The 24,067-nt window shown below is 36.9% G+C and overlaps 3 protein-coding genes across 3 annotated transcripts; 1 reads left to right on the top strand and 2 right to left on the bottom strand.

Moving 5' to 3' along the window:
* Window positions 1–18,176: 18,176 nt before the first annotated feature.
* On the bottom strand, window positions 18,177–20,255 carry K441DRAFT_543673 (PAP1-domain-containing protein; the record flags this gene model as incomplete). Its single annotated transcript, XM_067642744.1, has 3 exons — window positions 18,177–18,342; window positions 18,405–19,690; window positions 19,746–20,255. 3 exons carry the CDS (start codon window positions 20,253–20,255, stop codon window positions 18,177–18,179), a joined length of 1,962 nt encoding a protein of 653 aa, XP_067507971.1.
* A 399-nt stretch (window positions 20,256–20,654) lies between these two features.
* On the bottom strand, window positions 20,655–21,520 carry K441DRAFT_323141 (uncharacterized protein). Its single transcript, XM_067641180.1, has one exon. It carries the CDS (start codon window positions 21,350–21,352, stop codon window positions 20,849–20,851), a length of 504 nt encoding a protein of 167 aa, XP_067507970.1. The 5' UTR covers window positions 21,353–21,520; the 3' UTR covers window positions 20,655–20,848.
* K441DRAFT_654663 (uncharacterized protein) lies at window positions 21,443–22,666 on the top strand. Its single transcript, XM_067647718.1, has 2 exons — window positions 21,443–22,328; window positions 22,383–22,666. Exons 1-2 carry the CDS (start codon window positions 21,593–21,595, stop codon window positions 22,466–22,468), a joined length of 822 nt encoding a protein of 273 aa, XP_067507969.1. The 5' UTR covers window positions 21,443–21,592; the 3' UTR covers window positions 22,469–22,666.
* Window positions 22,667–24,067: the final 1,401 nt, after the last annotated feature.

Raw genomic sequence — 24,067 nt, 5'->3', positions numbered from 1 at the left:
AGGGGTATCCTGCCAGGAACCTGACAGGACGATCAGGAAATACTAGTTTCCTGTCAGGAGCCTGTCAGGACGATTAGGAAATACTAGTTTCCTGTTAGGACCCTAACAGGACGATCAGGAAATCAAAGATCCTGGTAGGAGCCTATTAGGACGATTAGGAAATACTAGTTTCCTGTCAGGACCCTGACAGGACGATCAGGAAAATTAAAATCCTGCCAGGAGCCTGCCAGGAGCCTGCCAGGAGCCTGTTAGGACGATTAGGACCTCCAGGAAAATCAAAATCCTGTCAGGAGGCCTCCAGGATCTTGGCACCCCAACAAAATGCTGATGTCGTTAAGATGTCCAGGAACTTTAACCGGCGGTTAAAGTTGTCTAATTAGTTGGATTCTTAAATACTAAGTTTTATTATATAACATTGTTTTAGGGTGATGCTAATCGGACACCCCCTAATTGCTAGGTGGACACCCCCCCAAATCAGGTTTGGGGCCTGCCTTAATAGGTTAGAATATTACGTGTGTTTGACTTATTTGCATCTGCATCGCAGAATCGCATCCTCTTCAAAATCTCAACACTATCCTGCCGATAGCCCTTACTACTACCGCCGTGGCTCTTAACGCCGCGCCTATAGCAAATTATGACTCAGCAGAGGCAGGAATTAAAGACCTTAATGCCTAAGCAATATTGTAAGGCTTTGCGATAATTATAAAGCGATCCAAAAAGGACAAACAAACTCTGCTGACTGTACGCAAGCTATAGCTTATATGCGACCGAGGAAAACACTATATACTAGATGCGCGTAGTCGTCGTACTGCCTCTAAGAAGACCGACTGTCCCTTTAAAGCCACACTATCTTGTATAGAAGTTGGCTGGGTCTATGAGACTTAAGATCCTACTTATAATCACGACGCCTTCTTACCTGGCTCTACACCTCCTGCGCACCGGTAGCGGTCTGATGAAATAATTAAGACAATTCGCGATTAAGTCGCCAGTAATACGCCTTGCCTATTAATTCTTTTAAATCTTCTGCGAGCTGGAGTTATAATTGACATAAAAGACATCTATAATAAGAGGCAGGGCTACAAGAAGGAGCTTCTTAATGGGCTTACACCTATATAAGCTGTAACCGACTACGGTACCCTGCCAAAACACTACCTTGTCTTACTAGCGTACCACCTTGTTTCAGTTGCCTAGCCCTTGACTCGCTCACCGACTCGGTCTACTTTCGTGTATTTATACCTCTTGATTTCCATAGATTTACAATTAAGTTGCTCGTTCATTCCCACACACTGCAAAGCTTACATAAGCTCTACTAAGAATCCTTAATATATTTGGCGGCGAGAATCCTAATGCTTATTACTTCTACGCGCATAAGGAAGACGATTAAAACCGACTTAAATATCTATTCTTTGCCTACCTAGAGTTAATTAAGCTTTTCGAAACTAATTACGATGTAGTTTTGCTTAATTGCACCTACAAAACCAATAGGTTTAAGATGCCGTTCCTCTATATTACTGGTATTATAAGTATAAATACGAATTTTAAAATAGGATACTGCTTTCTTTCTGGCGAGCAAGAGGTTGATTACCGCTTTCCTATTAAACAGCTCTATTTACTATGCGAACGCCTTAACGTTAATATTAAGGTCTTTATTACTAATAAGGAGACGGCACTAAAGAAGGCGCTACGGCTTTACTTTCCACGCGCTCCTTAAATACTCTGCCTATAACACGTAGAGAAAAACGTTGGTAGTAAGGTAGTAGAGACTTAGAAGAAGCAGGAAGAAGAGGCCCTTACCGTTGCTACTACTGATAAGGAAGTAGAGAAGGTATAGAACGATTATAAATCCTTTATGCAGCGCTTCCTTTCCTGCCTGCGGTAGGGGACTGTGTACGAGTTTAATAAAGCTTAGAATAGCCTTCTAGAAGACTACAGCAATTAGAAAGATCTTATTAAGTATCTTCGCAAGGAGTAGTGGCCCTTTCGTATGGAAATTGCCGACTACTATGTAGATCTATATCTGCATTTTAGAACTAGGTAAGTTTTTTTATACAAACTGTAGAGCTTACCTACGCCTTCTACGCGCGAGCTAGATATCCGCCTTTAGATTCTAATTTAGATAATAGAGTTATATTGTGAGTTGAAGGCGCATATAGTATTTTAAAACGATATTTACAAGTTTCTACTGGCGATCTATTTAACGTCCTTTAGGATGTCGTAAACCTAATTTTAAATACTCTTAATAAGTATACTATTTACCTAGGGAATATACAAAGACGCCCGCCGTATAATATTCGACTGCCAGAGCTTTTGGAGCTTATTGGTAAGGTAACGCCTTAAGGCCTTAGGAAGGTTGTAGAACAGATTAAGCTCGCAAAGTTGCCCAACTATAAGAACACCTATATAGGTAGATTTACAAGCACGTACGGCCTTCCTTACTATTATACTTTGTATCGGCAACTATACCGAAGCTCTACTTCTGAGTTAAAAGTCGGCCTTAATGCGATCTATGAGCACTAGCTTTTTAAACGTCCTTATTGGAACTCCCCCTATATACCAATCAATCCTATACTACTTATATAAGACCTAGCAGTTATTTAGCGTCGCTACGGTCGTCCTAAAGGCCCTACTAACCCCCGCAAGCGTGATAACTTAACCCGTTGGGGGCTATTAAGATTTAAGATAGTTGGCAACAATACTGGTGATATAGGATGAGGCCATGGACGTCGGCATGCCCGCGGAGGCTGTTTATAGACGCTAAAAAGAAGTAGCAGTACCTAATTAAGTTTACGCGTAGCCTTGTAGAGCACTATATAGTCTAATTAGTCAACTCAGGAATAGGTTAAGGTTAATTCTAGTGGTGGATATAGTAGTGGAAGTCAAAATACTACTGTAGATGCCTTGCCACCTATTGGCAGCAATATTTAACAGGCTTTAAGCGGTCAGAGGGCTTTGCCCTTTTAGGTAGACTTTACTAAGGGGTCCTTTAGCGCATTCCAGCTTTAATTTTAACTCTTTTATATATGCTATAGTTAAAATTAAGACTTAATTAAGGTGTTGCAGTTATAAAAGTTACATATTAAAAGTTTTAATTTTCGCGATGTAGATGCAAATAAGTCAAACATATATAATATTCTAACCTATTAAGGCAGGCGCTAAACCTAATTTAGGGGGATGTTTACCTAGCAATTGGGGGGTGTCTACCTAGCAATTAGGGGGTGTCTAATTAGCATCACCCTTGTTTTAAACCTTTAGTAATACCCCCCTTTCTTCTTTTCTATACCTTAAATGCCCCTTTTATATATATATAGTAATCACAGCGTCGCCAAAGCTCCGCCTCTATAGAAGGGGGGGTAATGTTATAGAACCCCACTACAGGGGCCTCTATAGGAGAGCCCTGTGCTTTTATATACACCTTATATATAGCTTATATCAGCTACGCGTAGGTATATTACCTCCTTACGCCCTCAACCCTTATAATTAATCGCGTAACGTCTTATAGACTCCTTAAATATGTAACGGAACCTTATAGCAAGAACTATAATAGGCTTATTAATGGGCTAGGTATATAGGTAAAGTAAGTTAAAGTTAACAGTATAATAATAACTGGTGGAGTAGTTGCCTAATAGATTAACGCTAATTGTATTCTAAGAATTACTATAAAGAAGGAACTATCTAGGTAGGGACTAAGGGTCCTTAAATACACAACCGTACTTCTATAAAATCCTTCTTATAGGTAATATACGTATACTCTATTTACTTTATTACAAATTATACGGATTATATAGATTATATAGATTACCCTATATAACCTTAGTTACTATTCCTCGTTATATAGTTCTACTAGTTCTATTCTAGACTATGCCTAAATTAACTAACTAGCTTCTTTCGACTCTTCTCTAAGTAGTTATAATATTATACTTAAAGCGTCCGTAACACTATCTCCCTCCTCTTTATCTTTGTTCTTAAAGATTCTAAATATCTCTAAGTTGTTTACTAGAGGTGTAATATCCGTCTAATTAATTTGGTTAATATTATTGCTTATTATACCTAAAGCAATTTCTTTGTCTTTAACTGCTCGTCGTATTCGCACTATTGCTATAATATTATCTCTTAGTGAAATTATACTATCTCCGTGTTTTTGCTATTTAAAAAAGGGGTTAGTTTATATTATGTTAGCAAACCTATCTTCGTAATAACTGTTCTCTTACTTAGAATGCACTAAAGCGAATATTTGTTTATCCTATAACGTTCGCTCCGTCTTTAATACTAAATATACGTAACCTATTACTTTTAATAGTTGTCTAGTTCCCTAATTAATTTGTCTTAGGGTCTTATATTTAATCTACTACTGCGCAGCTAGATAATAAACTATCTATTACTCTTGCTAAGTTACGCCATTCTTAGGACGCTGAATAAGAGGCTGCCGATACTTAGTAACGGGCCCTTAAGTCTCATCTTACGGCATTCGCTTAGTTAATTCGTCTTAAGAAGGTTTATAAAAAGGTGCGTTTTAAGGAGTAGAAACTTATAAAATAGGGTTTATAGGAACTTAGTAATAAAAGAACGGACTTTCTTCTAACTAAGAAGGAAATAGATCTAAGTAGTTCGGTAACTGCTCTTCTTAGGTCCCCCTTAGGTAACTTATTCTTTAGTAATTCTTTTTTATTAATGCTTCCTAACCTAATCTCTTTTAATACTCCTATACCTTTCCTATAGCGTTCTTTAAATTTTTTAGTAGTTTCTAAGTAGTCTTAGTGTAGCCTATCCACTTTATTTCGTACTATATTTTATTATTAATATCCTTATAGCTAACGATCTTTAAAACTTACTATTTGTCTTCTTCTTATCCTCTATATATGTCTGCTTTATAAACTAGTGGCTTAATATTCCTGTATACTGGCTCTAGTATTACAATATACTATATATGGTAGATCTTTATTTTGGCTAGTAGGTCTAACTTAAATATAACTAATAAAATCCTTTGCTTAATTTTAAAAGGTCCTAGCCTAATATAGTCCAATTTCTTACTTAGTTATTAACTCTTAAAATTTTTATATAGTAGCTATACTTTATCTCCCTCCTTAAGATCTAGTCCCTTGGATCTTTTAGCATTATAGTACTTTTTTATTCTCTTTTATACTTTCTTTACTAATTCTATAAGGTTTATATAAAGATTTATTAACGTCTTTATTCTTTCTTTAGCTATACTACTTATTTTCTTTACTTACTATAGTAATAACGATATTCTTAGCTTATATCTATAATTTGCTTTAAATAGTAATATGCCTATTCCTTCTTATAGCGTTATATTATATATAAATTGTATAATTGGTAATAGCAATACCTAATTGTTCTATATATAATTAATATAGTATCTTAGATACTATTCTAATGTCTAATTTAGTCTTTCCGTTTAACTATCTATCTGTAGATAATATACGGTAGAAGTTACTGCTTTAACTCCTTATTCCGCTAAGAATACCTTTTAAAATGCTGCTATAAATCTTAGATCTCTATCCGATATAATCTTACTTAGTGCTCTATGTCTTATAAACACTTCCTTAATATAGATTTTAGCGATATCTTCTACTAATATTTCTTCTGTGCATGCTATAAAGTATCCCTACTTTATAAGCTTGTTTACTATTACTAGGATCGCGTTATAATCCTATCTAGTAATAGGGTCTCTTAACTTTAGCAACTTAATAATAAAGTCCTATAATATAACCTCCTATAGTCTCTCTAGTATTTTAATAGGTTATAGCCCTCCGTATGGCTTATACCTTATTAATTTATTTCTTTAGTAATCTAGATATTCCTTTATAACTTTTTATATTAAGCCTTAGATTCTATTAATAATATACTCCTCTTAGAGTCTTAATACTAAGCCCGTGGCTCTGTTATGTCCTTAAGTTATTCCCTTATAGAAATCTTTTACGAAATGCTCTGTTATGCTTTTTAGGATATACTTAGCTTCTCAATTTTTGTATATATCTATTTATAAATCTTCTAGTTATGCTTTTAGAATTTTTTATACCTAAAAGCTCTCTAGTACCTCGTAAACTCTTTCTAGTTCCCCATTTTCCTAAGTTGCTGTAATTTTTAAATAATTATACCTAATTAATCTGTCTATGTCTTTCCGCAGTAAAGCCCCTAATGGCTTTTTATTATTCTATAGTTTAGCCTTCTAATTTAGAGCATCTGCTTATATATTATCTATACCCTTAATATACTAAATCTTAAAATAGTATTTTGTAAGTATCTCTGCCTATCTAACCTATCTCTAGTTAAGTTCCTTTATTATTAGAAATCCTATTAGGTTCTTATAATCCGTCTTAACTATAAATAGTTTCTCTATGCCTTATAAGAATGCTCTCTATTTCTTTAGTGCTGCGACTATACTTAACAACTCCTTATTATAGATGTTATAGTTTAACTCTAGTAGTGTTATTTTCCGACTATAATATGCTACTAGGTGCCATCTATCCTAATGTTTTTATATAAAGTATGCCCCTAGTATATAGTCTAATATATCTATTTCTATAACCGTTTTTAGTCCTAGTTAATAGATCTTAAAAACTAGCTCCTAGGTAAATAACTCTTTAACTTTTTTAAAGAGTTCTCGCTGTTCCTCTCCCTATACCTATAGTTCTTCTTTCTTTATTAACCGCGTAAATGGCTTAATATCTTTTAACTATTGCGCTATAAACCTCCTATAGTAATTACAAAACCCTAAAAACAATCTTAGCTGTATAACGTTCTCTAATTCTTACTAATTTACTATAGCCTTAATCTTTTTTAGATCTATACTAAGTTGGCTTAGTTTAATAATAAATCTAACAAAATTGGTCTTCCTAGTAAAAAACTCGCATTTTTTAATTATTACTAGCATCTATTCTTCCTATAGTCTCCTTAAGACCCATTTAACGTATTCTCCATACTCTTCCTTAGTTATTAAGTAGATAATAATATTGTTAAAGTATACTATAACAAATTTATTTAAGTGTTCTCCTAATATGTTGTTAATACGCTTCTAGAACATTGCTAATACGTTTATAAGCCTAAATTATATAACTAATAGTTTATATAGTCCTTCCTTTAACCTAAAGGCTACCTTTTATTTGTTGCCTTTCTTAATCCTAATTTAATAATATGCCTATCTTAAATCTATCTTTATAAAGATTTATATATTGCCTATTCTGTCTTAGATTTTGCTAATTAAGGGTAAAGGATACCTATCCTTTCTAGTAATACTATTTAACTATCTATAGTTAATATGTAGTCTTAGTTTAATATTCTTCTTTGGTATAAATAGTACTAGATAACCCGCTAATAACTGCGATAGTCTAATATATCCCTTTTATAAGTTTTCTTAAATAAACTCTTTTAGCGCTCTACCTTCTTCTTTAGTAAGCTTATAGATTGGAAAGAACCTTAGACTTATTCCTAGTTCTAATTCTATTTTATAGTCCTATACTATATACTCTAACAGCTTCTCGCTTTTTAGTAACTATAGTTTCTTGCTATACTTATAGTATTTCTTTAGTACGTAACTTAGTCCTTTTTCTATTTCTTTATAGATCGCCCCTACTTAGTACTATACCATCTTAGCTTATTATTACATTTTGCGTTATTAAGTATCCCTAATATTAACCTAACCTATAACCTAATCGATCTTTAGATTATATTCCTATAACTAAGGTATCTCTAATACTGCCTTATTATTTCCTAATAGTAATATATTAAAAGACATCTTAATTTATCTCCCTTTAATAGTTAACTATATAGGTCTGGTTTTAAGATTAATAATACCTCCTCCATAGGCTATCGGATCTCCTAAAATTGTCACTAATAGGTAAGGATACTCCTTTTTCCTATGTGGTAATCCTATTCTTTTAACTGCTGCTAGTAAGATATAGTTCCTTATTACTCCACTATCTATTAATACTTTAAACTACTAATCTTACCATTTAGCTCGTAAATTTAGGTGTTATCCTTAAATTCCTTTAAGGGTTTAAGGCTCTACTACTAGTTCCCTCTAGTCCTATAGGCCTCTACTTTTCCCAACTATTAGCTGCTTAATTCTATTTATACTTAGTCTACCTTTAGCTAATACTTAGTTCGCTTTTTATCTTTAATATATTATAGACATATATTTTTTAGGCATTCCTACTACTATTATCCATCTAGGTATTCTTCCGTAAGGAATCTTCCTAGCTAAAGTATTAAGTTACCTAACTCCTAAACTTCTACTAGATGCCAGCTATACATATACTTAGCGTTTTAATACCTTTATTCTTTTACTAACTAATATATTCTTATAGGGTATTTCCAATATTTATCTTTTGGTGCTCTGTATATATTATATATATTATTTACGCATATAATCTATACTAATATATAATATACTTAGTGCTTTAAGTTAACTCTTAGTTTATCTTTATCCTTAAGTTTAAACCTTTATTATATTAATCTAAACGTTGCAACTTTATTTACAGGTACTAAGATACGCCTCTTGCTTTTCTAGTCCTCTAAATACTCCTCTAGATCTTTTAATATTATAATTAAGGCTCCCTTAATATGACTTATCGCTTTTTCTATAATCGGGTGGTCTTAGATAACATTCTTGTTTAACCACATATAGAAATCTTCCTACTTATTATTATGCCTTTACCTATACCACTTTTAGTATAGCTGCTAGAGTATATACGGTTTATTTATAAGGAAGTATCTTCTTATTACTACGTCGTAACAGCCCTTTATATATCGTTTCTTAAACCTAGTTAAAATCCCTAAATCCTCTTCTTATTCTAGTTTAGTAAGCCACTTAGCTCTTAGTATGCCTGCTTTAGGCCTATTAGTAATTCTTTATACTAGTGCTCTATCCCTTATACGTCCTAATATGCTAGATCTCTTATCTAGTTTCTATTCTTACCATAAGGTAATCCTTACTCTAAACTCCTCTATAGTTTCTTTCTTTTCGCGTCTTATAAGCGGATCCTTAAAGTCTTCTTACTTCTTAATCTTAGTATTAGTCTTCCAATCTTTAGGCTAAATGCTGTGTTCCCCTAGTAGGTCCTCTAGGTCTATCTATCTATCTCCTAGTCTAATTGCTATTTATACCGCAGATTCTCTAATCTAGTTAATGGTTCTTATTTATGTCTTAAAGTCTTAGTTCTATAGGATTCTTAATCCCAAGCTTACTTCTAACTTAAGCTTTACCCTAGCCTTAGTCCAACTAGGCTTACTTAGTATTCTTATCTCGTCTTAAGAGTCTTAAATCTTACTTATCTTATCTTAAGAGTCTTATACCTATAGGAAACTCTATCCTAAGCTTATTTATATATCTTTAAACTAAGCTACTACCCTACTCTATTAGTTTCTATCCGTTATGGGTCCTTAGGTTTACCTTATCTTGTCTTAAGAATCTTAGTCGTCTTTTATCTCATCTTAAGAGTCTTAAGCCTTTGGCTTCTTGCCTTTATTAAGTACTAAAGTGGCTCGCTATCCTACTTCTCTTATATCTCGTGAAGTAATAGACATTGTATCTAGCGGGGTCTTAATCCCTACTAATATTCCCTATTCTATAGTGGAATTATCCTCTACCTCTATTATAACATCTTTAAGGTCTATATACTCCTAATAAGCTGCTTTCATTGCCTTATTATTATAGAATGTTTCGCCTACGTTAAATTTATCGTCCTTAATATCCGATCTATAAACTAGTTTATTAGTCCCTTTATATTCTAAGGATTATAGCTCCTATAGCCAATAGCTTGCGCTATACTTAGCGTCTTTATAAATTTAGTATGCGTTATTATAATAAAACGTAAAACTTCTAATTAAACACTCTTTTGTTCCTTATAGTATACTATCGCCCCTCTATACGTATATATCTTTTACTAGTTAGGTTCCCTTTATTATATAGTAACTCTAACTATCTTTATAATCCCTTGCGAAATAACCCTATTTTCCGCAATTTATATAAGCTCTATTTTTAAACTATTAACTTTGCTATAGAGTCCGCCTAAACGTCTTCTACTACTAAGATCCCTAGTTTAGCCTCTACTCCTTAGTCCTATAATTACTAGATCCTTAACCTTTAGGTTTTTACGGTTTCTTACTCCATCTCTTATAGGCTTCTTTAGTACCACTTAGGTCTATTAGCTCTACGCTATACTATAGTTTCTAACTTAGCTTTAGTTAATGCGTACTCTACGCCTTATACAACTATAGAACTCTATTCTAACCTTTTTTAGCCTATTCCCTTTAGTAAATCTAATTGTTAATCTTAATTACCTAATCTATTAAATCCCTTAGGGTATCCGTATCTTCCATTAGGATAATTACGTCCTAGACTTTAGCCTTAAGTCCCTACTTATACTATGCTATAAGCGCCTTATTATTCCACTTAACTTATATTGCTAGCGTTTAGAACTATATTATATACTTAATTACTAAGGTTTACTGCGTAATATCCTAGAGTTTTCTTTCCGCTATAGTTACTGCCTCTAGGTCTCTAAACATTTACATAAGTTACTCTATAAACCCTTCCTAGCTTAAAAACATAAACTACACCTCTTAATTAGTGGTTGTTATTCCATTTACCTATATTTCTATAAGGTAAAGCTTAAACTACTTAAGTGCCCTTCTTAACAGGAATAGTCCTATATAGGCTATTCGATCTATAGGTGTTAGTAGCTTTACCCCTTCTTACGTAACCTTAAAGTGCATTTATATAAGGAATCCTTTAAGCTTTAATCTTTCTCTTAAGTACCTTTTAATTAATAGTAACTTAATCCTTACCGCACCTATCCTATTAACCCTTTTTTCCATTACTACATTATTAGCCATTAACTAGTCGATTATCTCTTATAGCTGTCCGACCGTTACAGGTTATTAAGAATTAGTGTCCGCTATACTGGTATCTCCTCCTGACCTTAAAGTAGTTGCTGCCGTCGATAGCGTTATAGTAGCTGCTTTTGGTGGCATATTATTTGACTTTTTATACTTATTACCGTAACTAGGTAGTGATTATATAACGGAACTTTATAGCAAGAACTACAGTAGGCTTATTAATGGGCTAGGTGTATAGGTAAAGTAAGTTAAAGTTAACAGTGTAATAATAATTGGTGGAGTGGTTACCTAATAGATTAACTCTAATTGTATTCTAAGAATTACTACAAAGAAGGAACTATCTAGGTAGGGACTAAGGGTCCTTAAATACACAACCGTACTCCTATAAAATCCTTCTTATACGTAATATACGTGTGCTCTATCTGCTCTGTTACGGATTACACGGATCGTATAGATTATATAGATTACCCTACGTGACCTCAGTTACCATTCCTCGTTATATAGTTCTACCGGTTCTATCCTAGACTGTACCTGAATTAACTAACTAGCTTCTTCCGACTCTTCTCTAAGTAGTCGTAACATTGTACTTAAAGCGTCCGTAATAAAATATATACGCTCTATAGCTACTACCCTTATTCCGTAACAGTCTTCTATAGGTATTATTATATTTTAAACCTTAGTCTTTAGTCCTTATTAATACTAAGCTATTAACGCCTTCTGGTCCCACTTAGTCTAAGCTATTAGTATTTAGAACTCTATTATATAGTCTATTACTAATCTCTTTTACGTAAGCTAAAAAAGCTTCCCTTTTGCTATTACTATTAATTCTAGATCTCTATATATCTATATAAGTCTACTAGCGAATTTATTCTAGCTTAAGAATATATACCGCGCTTTTAAATTAGTAGTAGCTAACCTATTAGCTTATATCTCTATAAGATAGGATTTAAACTATTTTAGTGCCTACCCTATTAAGAACAATCCTATATACGCTACTTAATCGCTTAATGTTACTAGCTTAGTCCCCTTATATAGTATCTTTATTCGTATCTATATAAGGAATCCCTTTAACTTATATTTTTCTCCTAAGAACCTTTTAATTTACGGCATTTTAATCTTTTCTCTTTTTATATCCGCTATTTATTAAAGTAGTGCCTAATTATTAGTATTATTCTACTTAACGATACTTCTTAACTAGTTTATTATAACTACTTATAAGTCTTTATTGTGCATATTAGTATCTCCGCCTAATCCTAAAGTAGTTACTACTGTAGATAGCGTTACAGTTATTACTTACTTAGGTAGTATATTATTTAACTTCATTTTACTATAACCGTAGTAGTAAATATATAATAAAGCCTTGTAGGAAATACTACGGTAGACTTATTAACGGGCTTAGTATATAGGTATAGGTTAAGTTAATAAGTAAATATAACTAGCAGAGTAGGTTGCCTAATAGATTAACTCTAATTATATTCTAAGATTTACTATAAAGAAGAGAACTATCTAGGTAGAGACTAAGGTCCTTTAAATATATAATACTACGCTTAAGAAATGTACTAAGTACGTTAGTACGTTAATATGTTAGTATGTTACATTCCTACGTTCCTATATTTCTACGTTCCAAACTTATAACGTAACTAGCTATATAACTCGGCTACCCTTTATCCTATAGCCTAATTGGTTCTAGAGCCTTCTATACTATTTTAACTAACCCATTTATATCTCTCCTTAGTAGTGCTACTACTAGTAATATAAGGTCCGTAATATATATTAATCTCTTTTTTATATATATTTAGTAGGCTAGGGGTTATAGAGATTAAGGTAACTATTATATAGTAATATGCTTTTAGAAGCTAGTAAAGAAATAGGTGCGACTAATATACGTTTTTATAGATATGCTTGCATTAAGAGTATATATAGCTCTATTTAAATAAGGCCTTAAAGGCCTATAGACTACTTATAGCACCCTAGCTTATAGATATAGCTAAAGCATGCCTTGCTATAGGCTACTACTCGCGACTTAGAAGATCTATAATGACGGTTATCCTATAAAAAGAAGGTAAAGCAGATTACTTAACCCTAGAAAGCTACCGCCCTATTGCCTTAGAAAACACCCTTAATAAGATTTTAAAAAGGGTAATAGCGGACTATATAGTAGATACGGCTAAGGAATACGCCCTACTACCATAAAGCTAAATAGGGGTAAGAAAGAACTACTTAGCACTATTAGCACTTACGCTACTCGCTATTACTATTAAATCTATATAGGTGATGCGAAGGGACTTTGTAGTATTAATGCTTAGCCTAGATATTAGTAGTGCCTATAATAACATACCCCACAAGCGTCTCTTATATATCCTTGGGGCAAAGGGTTTCCTAAAATAAATTATATAATTTATTTAAGAGTTTATAGGCTAGAAAGAAACATTACTGGCCTTTAGCAGATACTAGAGCCCCCCTATCGCAGTTATAATAGGAATATTATAAGGATTATCCCTCTCGCCTATACTCTTCCTTTTCTTTATAAGTAACCTACTTAACTTTTTTAAGAAAGGGGCGACCTAGGGGATAGGCTTCGTTAATAATATAAACCTAATTATATACGGGCTAACAGCCGTAGGGAATTGCAGAATACTAGAGAAAGCCTATAACACCTATATAGAATAGGTAAGATAATATAGAGTCTAATTCTTACTAGAGAAATACTAGCTAATCTATAGATCTCTAGTATGCAATTTATATCTAAGGCTTTAGGGGTTAACTAGTTTAGGGCCTAAGGGTACTAGGAGTATAGGTAGATAGTAAGCTCTAGTAGAGCGTATATACGGCGTAAACGGCCTATAAGAGCTAAGTATAGTATATTATATTATCTAGGATTGTTAATTCTATATAGGGTCCATGCTTCTAGAGGTCACGCCTACTATATATAGTAGTTATCTAGCTAACTATAACGTATAGGTCCAGTATTTGGGGCATTAGAGAAACTAAAAAAGGCCCCCCTAAATCGCTCCTTAAATTACTTTAAAAGGTCTAAATAGCTTACCTTTAAAGTATTATAGGCGGGTATAAGCAAACGGCTACAGCACTACTCAAGAAGGAAGCTAATATTCTCCCCTTATAACTATATATTAAAGCTACTGTAATATAATAAACGTAAAATAAACGTAACTCTAATATTATAAAGTATACTAAGATACGCCTAAATAAACTATAAAGGGACCTTAGGGTGCCCTATAGGAGAATAAACTAATAACCCTAAAGTAGGGAAGATATATTAGAGAAATAGGTAAAGAAAGTAGAAGAAAAATAGTGCTGCTTTAGGGCCCAGGCCTATATAGAGGAGAAAGGGAGACGCGTAAGAGGCTAGTAAAGATATTAGTAAGAGAGAGAAAGGAGCTAAAGTAGAGCATAAAAGAATACTAGGAAACTATTTACCGTAATATAATACTAGTTAGACTAACGCTAGAGAAGCGTATAGGAGTTAAAGGTATAGAGGCTAACTTAGGCAAAAGGAACCTAAGCTATAGTATAGTTAACGCTATAGGGGGTAAATACCTAAGGGCTCTAAAAAGGCCTAATAAAGGCAGAAAATATAATAGCGATACTCTTAAGAATAGGAATAATAGGACTAAAAGACTGGCTCTACTAGGCGGGTGTCCTAGTAGGTAGCCTAAGATTTAAATATGGCTGGCTAAAATAGATACCAAAACACGTAATACTATTATGCCCCTTAGACACTAAGAAGTAATGCTCTTAACAGCTAGTATAGAGAACTATAATATACTACTCTTAATATAAATAGGCCTTAAGGCGGTTACCTAGTAGCTTATTAGCTAAAATATACTAAACTAGTTCCGGGTTATAAGGGAAATAGTAATAAAAGGCAAAGGGGCGAGCAATAGGCGCCCCCTAATAACTCTATAGTAGTAGAGTAAAGTTTATAATACTAGCGCGTCCGTAGGCTTATTACGGTAGTAGTGGTTCCTAAGGAGGCTAAAAAGTAGGGTAGTAAAGCACTATAGGCGACTTATGAGCGCTAAGTAGGCGCTAAGTAGGCGAGTTTTAAAAGGCGGGGGGTTTTCTTAAGTAGAGTTTTCTCCCTATATATAAATAAGGAGTAGTCCGCGTAGGCCTAATAGAGATCTAAATTGGACGTTAAGCAATAAATAATAATATATATAGCTCTACTATAGTATACTTAATAGTTTTAGGGTTTTAATTACCTCCCCCCTAAGTATAAATAATCTACGCTAATACTAGAGGGTCTTTATAAATACTCGCTACTAATAATAATAGGTCCTCTATTATATTTATAACCAGTATAAAAAAGGAGTATTCTAGCTATAGCAAATAGACTACTTTATTGGTCTTAATATCTATTAGAAGCGTATTAAGGGTAACTATTTAGAGGCATCTAGGGTCTAAAGAACCCTAGATAAATTATTTAGAACGGAAGCTAATTAATAGATCTGCTTTTGCGAGCCAATCCTATCTAAGAGCTATATTATAACTATTAAATAAGCTACTCTAAAAGGTCTAGGGGCTAATAGTATAAGGAGTACCCTAAGAGTCTCTAGTAGTAACTATTAGATTATAAGTATCCTAAATTATTATCTAGTTGCTATTAAGAAAACATATAATGGGCTTATATAAAAATAGCGCGTAGTATATTGGTAGGCTAAACCTATAAATAGTATCTTAGTTAATAAGGTTAATTTAACACCTATTATTATATAAGCAATATAGGCGGACTTTACCCTACGGCGTATCTATTATAACGTATACTATAATATATTTCTTCTCTCCCTCTATATTAGGCCCTAGTTATAGTTTAAAAATATATATAACTAGAGCTTTAGGTTTTCTGAAAGCCGGCCTAACGTATCTTTACTAGCTTACTTCTAGTATTCTTTATAATAGCTACCTATAGGTCTCCTTTAACTTATATATATATAGTACTAGTATTCAAGTGGTCCTCTAAGCTATCTAGCTTTTAAGTAGTCTCCTTAGGAGTTTACTTAAGAAAGTATTACCCTTTTTAGGTTTTATTTCCTAAACCTAACTCTATAAAGCCTATATTATAACCAAGCTTTAAGCGTAAAGGTTTACTACTACTAACTACGCGATCTTCTATAAGCTTTATTATATTAAGCAGTTACTTTATATAGCGGATTTTAGTAAAGAGGTCTTTAGTAGTTTTTACCTATTTAATAAAGTTTTAGCGAAAGAGCTCTGCTTATAGGTAGGCTAAAAAGCATAAAAACTAAATATCTACTTATTGCTTAGGATTAATAAAAGGGGTATATAAGAAGCGATCCTCTAAGCTATATATATAGGCTAGAAAGACGTTAAACCTCTAGTTCTTCTTAATAATAGCTATATAGTATATAGTAGTATTATTAAAGTGTCTTACTATAGGGTTTCTAATCTAGTTTTAAACTATAGTCTTAAACTTATCCTATAGTAAAGGACCTTTTTCCTTAGTACCCAACCGTTAATATACTAGTTTGGCAATAATCTTTTCTTTTATAAGACCTTTAATAGCCTAGTACGTATATTACTTATAGTTATAGTTAGTGTTATTAACCTTAAATTGGTTCTTAACTACGGCGATCTACTAGTTAAAATACTATTAAGTAGTGCTACTAATATTAGGTAGTAACTTCTTAAATATAGCGTTAAGATTTATTTAGTGTATATATTTACGATATAATTCGTCCTTTTACTAAAGAGGCGATAGGAGGGCTTTATTAAATTAATAACACTCTATAAGTTAGCTGTTTTCTTAGCCAGCTTATCTAGCTTTTTTTATATTAGTAGTATTTAGTAAAACACTAGTAACCTTACTAAGCTTCTCTTAAGCCTAGGTATAAGTTAAACTAGTTTTTAGCGTTTATAGATATCTAATTATTTTAAGGTTTAGAAAGTAGCTTAAATTCTACTAGTATAATTTTAGCGGTTTCGTCTATACTAAATTCTAAGGCATTCTACGATTATATCGCTAGTGTATTACTATTAGGTATAGGTATTAGTCTTCTTTTTAAAGGTATTATAGAAAAATTAAACCGGCTGCCCTCCTGAGGGGATTAGAGGGGATTTAGATATAAAGTAAGAATATAAATAGGGAGTCCAATTAATAGAATAATAGGGTATATTATATAGACAGATAAATCCTTAAGGGAAAGGGAGGAGTTAATATATAAGGTAAGAAAGGGCTTTCCCTAGGTATATATAGCGTACGTACCTTATAGGTAAGTTATCCCTAGGTTATCCCTAAGTCGCCTATACCTTACGGCTATATAATTATCTACTTAAGGTTTTACCTAATATTATATTAATATAATATAATATAAGAGCGCGAAGAGGCTTTAAAGTAGATTTAAAGGAATAATATAAATTCTATTTAAATCTAGGGGTATAGCTCTTATAGAGAACAAGACGTTACGTAAAAAAGAGAAAGAAATAACGTAAGAATCTTATAATTAAATAGTTAGGGGCCTTGGCGGTTAATACGTGCGTATACACACGTAGTCTTTAACGGACTTTAGTAGAATTTAATTAATCTAGCAGAACTTGGTAGGAATTAATTAAGCTGGCAGAATTCGGCAGAATTTAGTTAAAGCGTTAGGTTTCACCTGTCGAGTATTTCACCGAGACATTCCTACTGTAACTAGGCTAGTCCCGTTACATCTTCCTATAAAACATTCACCGTTTTTAGGAGCTATGGGGCAAATCGAACAACCAGAGAGAAATATATTGCAAGTCGACATTACATCGGTGTCGTTTTGGTTTCCAAGAATTGTTGTCATGATTATACTTAGCAATTTTAAATAGTGAAGTCAATGTTGTGGTCAGGATAAAAGATAACGTTTAACGTTCCCAGAATGGGCAAAAGACATGTCAGGAATACAACTGCGAACATAAGTCGAGAAAGAGCAACTTTTGGATATTTTCATCAATTGCACTTAGCTACAGTGGAGCACATCCGCCATTCATTGGCATGCTGTCCTTCCCAGCTTATTGTCCGGGAAATAACTTAGCACAAAAACCCATTAAAGCACCAAGTTACCAAATCGCCGCATCTGCGTAAGAAAAAGAATCTCCATAGGCAAAAGCTCCACAAAGAGTGACAAGGTGTATAGTTCAAAAAGCAGGGAGCCATCAACCAATGTCAGAACAATTACATAAACCAACGATGTGTTTTAGACATCTCCGACGAACGACTGGGGTCCATCCGGTTGTTTTGCTAAAATCCCAGAACCAAAGAGCGCCTTGGCAGCTAGCCGTGCTGTCGTAATAGTCATTACACAAGCTCGTTAGGTCCGCTGCGACTCTGGCAACCGTTGGAGTGCGGCTTCGACGTCCCTGTCGTCGACGACAACGCCACTTTCAGAACATCGAGCCTTCGCGCGAAGCTCTGAACACAAGTTATCGATGTCAATGGTGCCGTCCTTGAATTCTGGCCGGCTCGCAAGTTTATCCCTGAGGAGAAGCTCGTCAGTACCGTGTTTAAATATAGATGTTGAGGTAACGAAAGTACTTACCATATCTTGTGGCAATTCAGCATTTGCGACATATCATCCCCAGGGACAACCTCGTCGTCTCCACCACCTTGCTGTCGCTCTATCTCTTCCAACGGATTCGGCTTGGGAATAGCTGGAGTATTATTGTCTCCGAAGTTGAAAGGACTTCCCAAGTCCGTGAAAGGGAAAGCATCGTTGAAGAAGCCACCAGTGAAATCTCCATCGCCCACGATGGCAGCTTGCGATTCGCGATAGTCGCCAAAGAGGGTTGGATCAAATTGGCCGCCGTTCTGATTTGCTAGGAAATCAATACCATTGATATCGGTGGCAGGTGTTTTGGCAGCTGCAGGAGCTGGCGTGGCGTTAGATTGAGATACCGCACGAGGAACTGGATTGCGTGGATTGCCGCAGGCCATATTCAGCATCTCACAGAAGGTGACCTCACCTTCCGAATTTCCATGACATATATAACCTTCACTTATTGTATCTAATGGGTTGTCACTGGGCTTTCCAGAACTCGGCGAATTGTGGCTCGGCTCTGGGGATGTCCCACATGATGAGTTTTGACCGCCATACTGAGAAACGGACGATGCAGATGGCGAATCGGAATTAGAGGATGAAGATCCACTGTTGAATTGGAACGCCCGAGAAGGCGTCGCAGAACTATCAGTGCTGCCACGATTGGACTGAGTTTTGGCAGGCATGTTATAATCGAATGGCGAGCTAGAACTGAGACCATTGAGCAAGGATGGGCTAAATAATCCATTTAGGTTGCCGGATCCTGTTGTTTGGATTCCGTTGGCACCATTTGAAGTGGTGTTTGGGTTCTTCTCGGGGGAATTGGCAGATGAACCATTAATCGAACTCCTCGGACTTATACTGTGCCCGTTGCTGTTCTGCCGCACAGGAGCACCTGGAGCACCTGGAGCGCCGCTCACTGACGGCTTGTTGGTGATTTTTGCCAGTGGCCCGTTGTCAAGAATGTGAGCACCTGGCAGACCACCAAAGCGAGGAAATTCGAATTGGAAATTATTCGCAGTAGTGCCATTTCCAGTCAGATATGAAGAAAAGCTGTTAGTGCTTGATGGTGACCGGCTTACGGCAGTGCTGTTGAGCGACAAGCGCTTGCGGTATTCGCGAAGCTCAGTCTGTAACCTCTGGACTTGGGCACGGAGGAGACCATTCTCATGATTTGCAGCGTCGGAAGCCTTTTCCAGCTCGGAAACCTTGACTTCAAGATCTTTGAGATGTTTCTCCTTTCTCTCTCTAAAAGCCCTTTGAGCTGCCCGATTCTGAGCCTTGCGTTTCTGGTATGCTGTTAGTTTACTTTTTTCCTAAAAAAAAAAATTTGTAAAATCGTACAGTTGTTGGTTCAGAAGTCAACGGCTTTCTGCCTGGTTTCTTCGCAGTCTTATCCTCCGGTTCTCTTCGCTTCCCACCACCATCTGGATCTTCAGTGTCATCTTCAGGACTCTTCCGTTTATCCGTAGTCTCGTTATCTCCTTCAAATTGCGAATTATCACCAGGAAGCCCGCCAATCATTAGGTCGCCATTCTCACCATTATCGAAATCGAAGCTACTGTCACCATCGAGATAGTCGACGAATGGGCTCTCATTGAGGTTGAATGCATCAAAATTAGATGCAGGCGTAGTCTGCTGAGGTGACGCGAAGAAGGTCAAATCTAGACTGTCTACGGCTGGGTACTGAAGTTGGGGATTGCTAGTCGAGCGCTTGGAATCGAGGCCATTCGAATACATGTTGTTTGTGCCGTTCTGATTTGATGCGAGAGCAGCAAGAAGAAGGTCTTGTTGATTTGATGAAAGGTAAAGCTGAGGGTTTGTTTTGTAGTCGTTGGCTGAGGCGCCAGCCATCTCGAACAGTTGAGGTATCAAGGGTGCGGGGTTCAAGATTAAGATGAACACCAAAAAGCTAAGAACAAAGTCCACTTAAGGCCCACAGCCTCAGAAAACCATACAATGCAATATTTTTGGAATAAAAAAAATTGATGGAAAGCGTGTATTTAGAGCGGTAGGATACGGATTAGCCTAGATGATGGAATCACACGTCAGCCTTCAGTTGGCTCAAACAGCGCGAATTTGCCACTATCGTGAGTCGAAGGGTAACATGTCGAATGGCCAAAAACCCCAGGGTTATTCTGGGGAAGACACGAGGGAGAAGGAAGAAGCGGTAGGCTGTGCAGGACGAACAATGACGGACGAGCGGGTTGCGCTCGAGCGTTTCGCAAGCGTACCTTTGATATTCATTCGCTTCTACAGAAGACGGCCCACGAATCGTACCGGATGGAAGACGCTGGTTACACTGAATGTGGGCGAGAGAGGGGATGGCAAAGGGATGGAGAAAGCGAGATGATGGAGAGTGGCGGGTGTTGAGCAAGTTGGCCAGGTCTAGCGGTGGAAATGCGCATGTCAGATGGGGTGCGCCGGAAACTTCGACCGCTTCCCGTTCAAGCAGCGGGCAGTTTGAGATTGTTTCGGAAGCTTGGATTGGTGTATTGCGGCATGGAATGGGAGCGAGGGAGGGGAAAGATGCACCAGTGTGAGAAGCGATTCTGCGAGATGGCATCGATGGGTTGGATTGCTAAGCAGCATAAAAGCGGCGGGTCGGCAGAATCGGCGTTAGGGCTGAGGCGAGAAAGCGGAGGAACAGGAGAGAAAATATCAGGGGGCCAGGAGCAAGCGCCGCTGGCTTTGTGCATGTAGGTGCCATGTACCTGTGAGAGGGAGTCATCTCTTGCAGCACTGCGACGAATGGGCGGCTGCAATTGCTGCCATCGCTCAAATCGACCTTCCGCTTTCTGTCTGCCCGAAGGGAACTCCGCTTCTATGACGTCCCCTCTTGGAGCCTCAGTGAAAAAGCAGCGTCTTCCACGTGATTCGTTCTGGAATCGATCGACCTCACTCTGGCATTCGGCATCTGCCGCTTCGGCCTTCCCGTCGCTTCCACTCATCCTCCACGACTACGCGCGGCCTCATCGCATCTAATCGCTATAACTTCAGTGTATAATCCGTGAAGAGATCGCCAATCTTGCAAAACATAATTGAAAGCCATGGCCAGCGAGTTGGCCTCGTTCGAGAGTGACCTGAATGGCTTTCGCCAGCAGGTAAGCCACGACGTAACCCCCATCTCCATCCCACATCTCTGTGGCAACTTTTACTAAACTTTTCTTCTTCAACAGCTTGAAACTTGCATGGCTAATTTGCAGTCTGACCCGGGTAATGAGGGTTTTCTGGACCTGAAGAAAACACTAGATGTTACCATCGCAGAATACGAGTCGATAATAGAAGAACTCAAGCCTGCCATTGCCCAAGAGCAAGCACAGGGCCCTTCCTCACCACCAGCGAAAGAAAAATGGTCAAAAGAGAACCACCCTGCATACCGAGATGGCTATCGCAAGCCGGCAACACCCCAGAGCCTAGTAGAGGAAGCTGCAATCCCTACTACATATAAAGTGAATGACACCGTCATGGCAAAATGGGTTTCTGGCGATAAGGTCTTCTACTCGGCTAAAATCACTCTCATCACCGGTTCATCATCTGCGCCAAAATACCATGTAAAGTTCATTGGCTATAATAGCACGGATGTGGTGCAGGGATCCGACATCAAGCCCCAATCCAATGAGTCCAAGAAGCGTAAAGCTGATGGCATCCCAGTAACCCAAACAGCGACTCCTATATCTGGCAATTCAAATGTTATCTCTGCAGCAGCAAGCATCGACCCTATGCTAGCGAGCCAAGTTCGCAAGGAGCCCAGCAAGGTCAGTGATGGACCGCCTAAGCCTGCTAAAGTTCCCCGCAAAGTCAAGGCGAACAAAGAACTCGAGGCAGGGAAAAGCAAGTGGATGGACTTCATGCAGAAAGGTCCCAAGACGACTGCTACAAAGAAAGAGAGCATGTTTCGCACACCAGATGGTGTCAACGCACGAGGTCAGATAGCCTTTCCAATCCGTTTTTGTTACACATCTGCTGACCCTACTGCAGTCGGGTTTACTGGATCCGGTGCGCCCATGCGCAAAGATCCGAATCGAGGGCGGCACATCTATCAGGCTGGAGGGGAGGACAATTAGGGCGAGAGATAATGTTAACGGAAATATGCCCGCAGTGGCGAGTGGATAATGGGCCTTGCACACAACCTATCCTAACTTCATCTGAATCTGATTTTCTTGATATCAGGAGCTAATGGCTAGTTTGCGATGCACAGATACTGATTACACCGACCTTTGGTTTTCATCTTGCATGACTGAGGCGTTTTGGTTGGGCTACGGGTATGGTACTGCATAACTTCAACATTCCTCTTGCAAAGAATCTCACATTTGATAGTCCTAGAGCCTTTCAAATCATATCGGATATCGAGAAGCATTTTATGGGTGGCACAGGATGCATCGCCTAACCCTTGCGATTTGTTACTGACATGTCCTTCACAGACAATGTACTAGCGCTTCATATGCCATGAAGTAGTTGTACCCCCGAATGTTAAAATTGGAAATTCCCATTATACCCATTTTGATTGTAACGATTTATATTTTTGGTAATATGCCTAGAATGCCCATGGCCCAAATAGAAATTAGAATAAACATTTTCAAATCTTTGCCCTCTCATTCTCGCTTGACCTCACTATGTGGTTGTTGAAACCAGTTCAAAAATACTAAGAATGGTCCAGGTGCTAATCGTTCCATCCCGTCCAAAACAGTATCCCTCAGCCCGTTTGGGCGAGCAGAGGGCCCCGTGCGCGAACACCAAAATCAGAACAACGCGTATATCTACATAGAATTCAACCATTAAATACACCACTACCTGCAAAATACCGTTCTGCAGGAACGATGGCTGTTGGGGGTTTGGTGTCGAGCGACTTAGCTTTAAAGATCGAGCTCTTATATTAATTTGCTATAAAATTAAAAGCTTTATATTCCTAAGTACGAGCACCAGATCAAGCTAATCTGATTGGTGAGTTCTTATCGATAACATGTGTGCCCATTTTAACGGGTTAATGGATACCTTCCATTCCTATTGAATTTTGTAAAAATTTTAATGACATTGTTTGGCTCCCAATTAGTGCTTCCATTATGCCTGAGCCAGACTCTGGTTAGAATGAGCATGGCATATGTACTAACACATTGTGGTATCAAAAGTATCCCTTCCCACGAGAGGTGGACCGTACGCGAACACTAGAATGATTACGAGCCTTGATCCTATTGATTCTATTAGCCAGCTCTTATTAATAACAGTAGGACGAAATACACTAGCGGAAGAGTTCAAAACGGCTTTTAGATTACCTTAGTAAGCAACTTAGACGGCAAGGGCAGAGTATAAGGCGCACTCACTAATACTAAAGTGTCACTAGCCTCTACCTAAGAAAACGCCGCTTTCTTTTAACCAACCAGCTACTACTAACCTTAAGTCTGCCCTGCCGTCTAAGGGCCTTTAGTACGGAACTCTCTCCCTTAAGCCGGTGGCGTCCTACGACCAATGCGTAAACCTTAGGAACGCCAACAAATCTAGCTTTCTAATTGGCCAGTTCCTTATCGATAACTACACCACCCCGGCGCATCCGGTTGAAAGCACATATCGATCTTGGTGATCAAACTGCAGTCTATACCTTTTGAAGTAATACGCACGGCCATTTTGACGTATCTTTACCTTTTTTGGATAAATCTACGCATTTTAAT

The sequence above is a fragment of the Cenococcum geophilum genome (genome assembly GCF_001692895.1).
Source record: "Cenococcum geophilum 1.58 unplaced genomic scaffold K441scaffold_7, whole genome shotgun sequence".
Lineage (NCBI taxonomy): Eukaryota > Fungi > Ascomycota > Dothideomycetes > Gloniales > Gloniaceae > Cenococcum > Cenococcum geophilum.
Note: the sequence above shows the minus strand (reverse complement) of the source record. Positions and strands in the feature narration are given on the sequence as shown.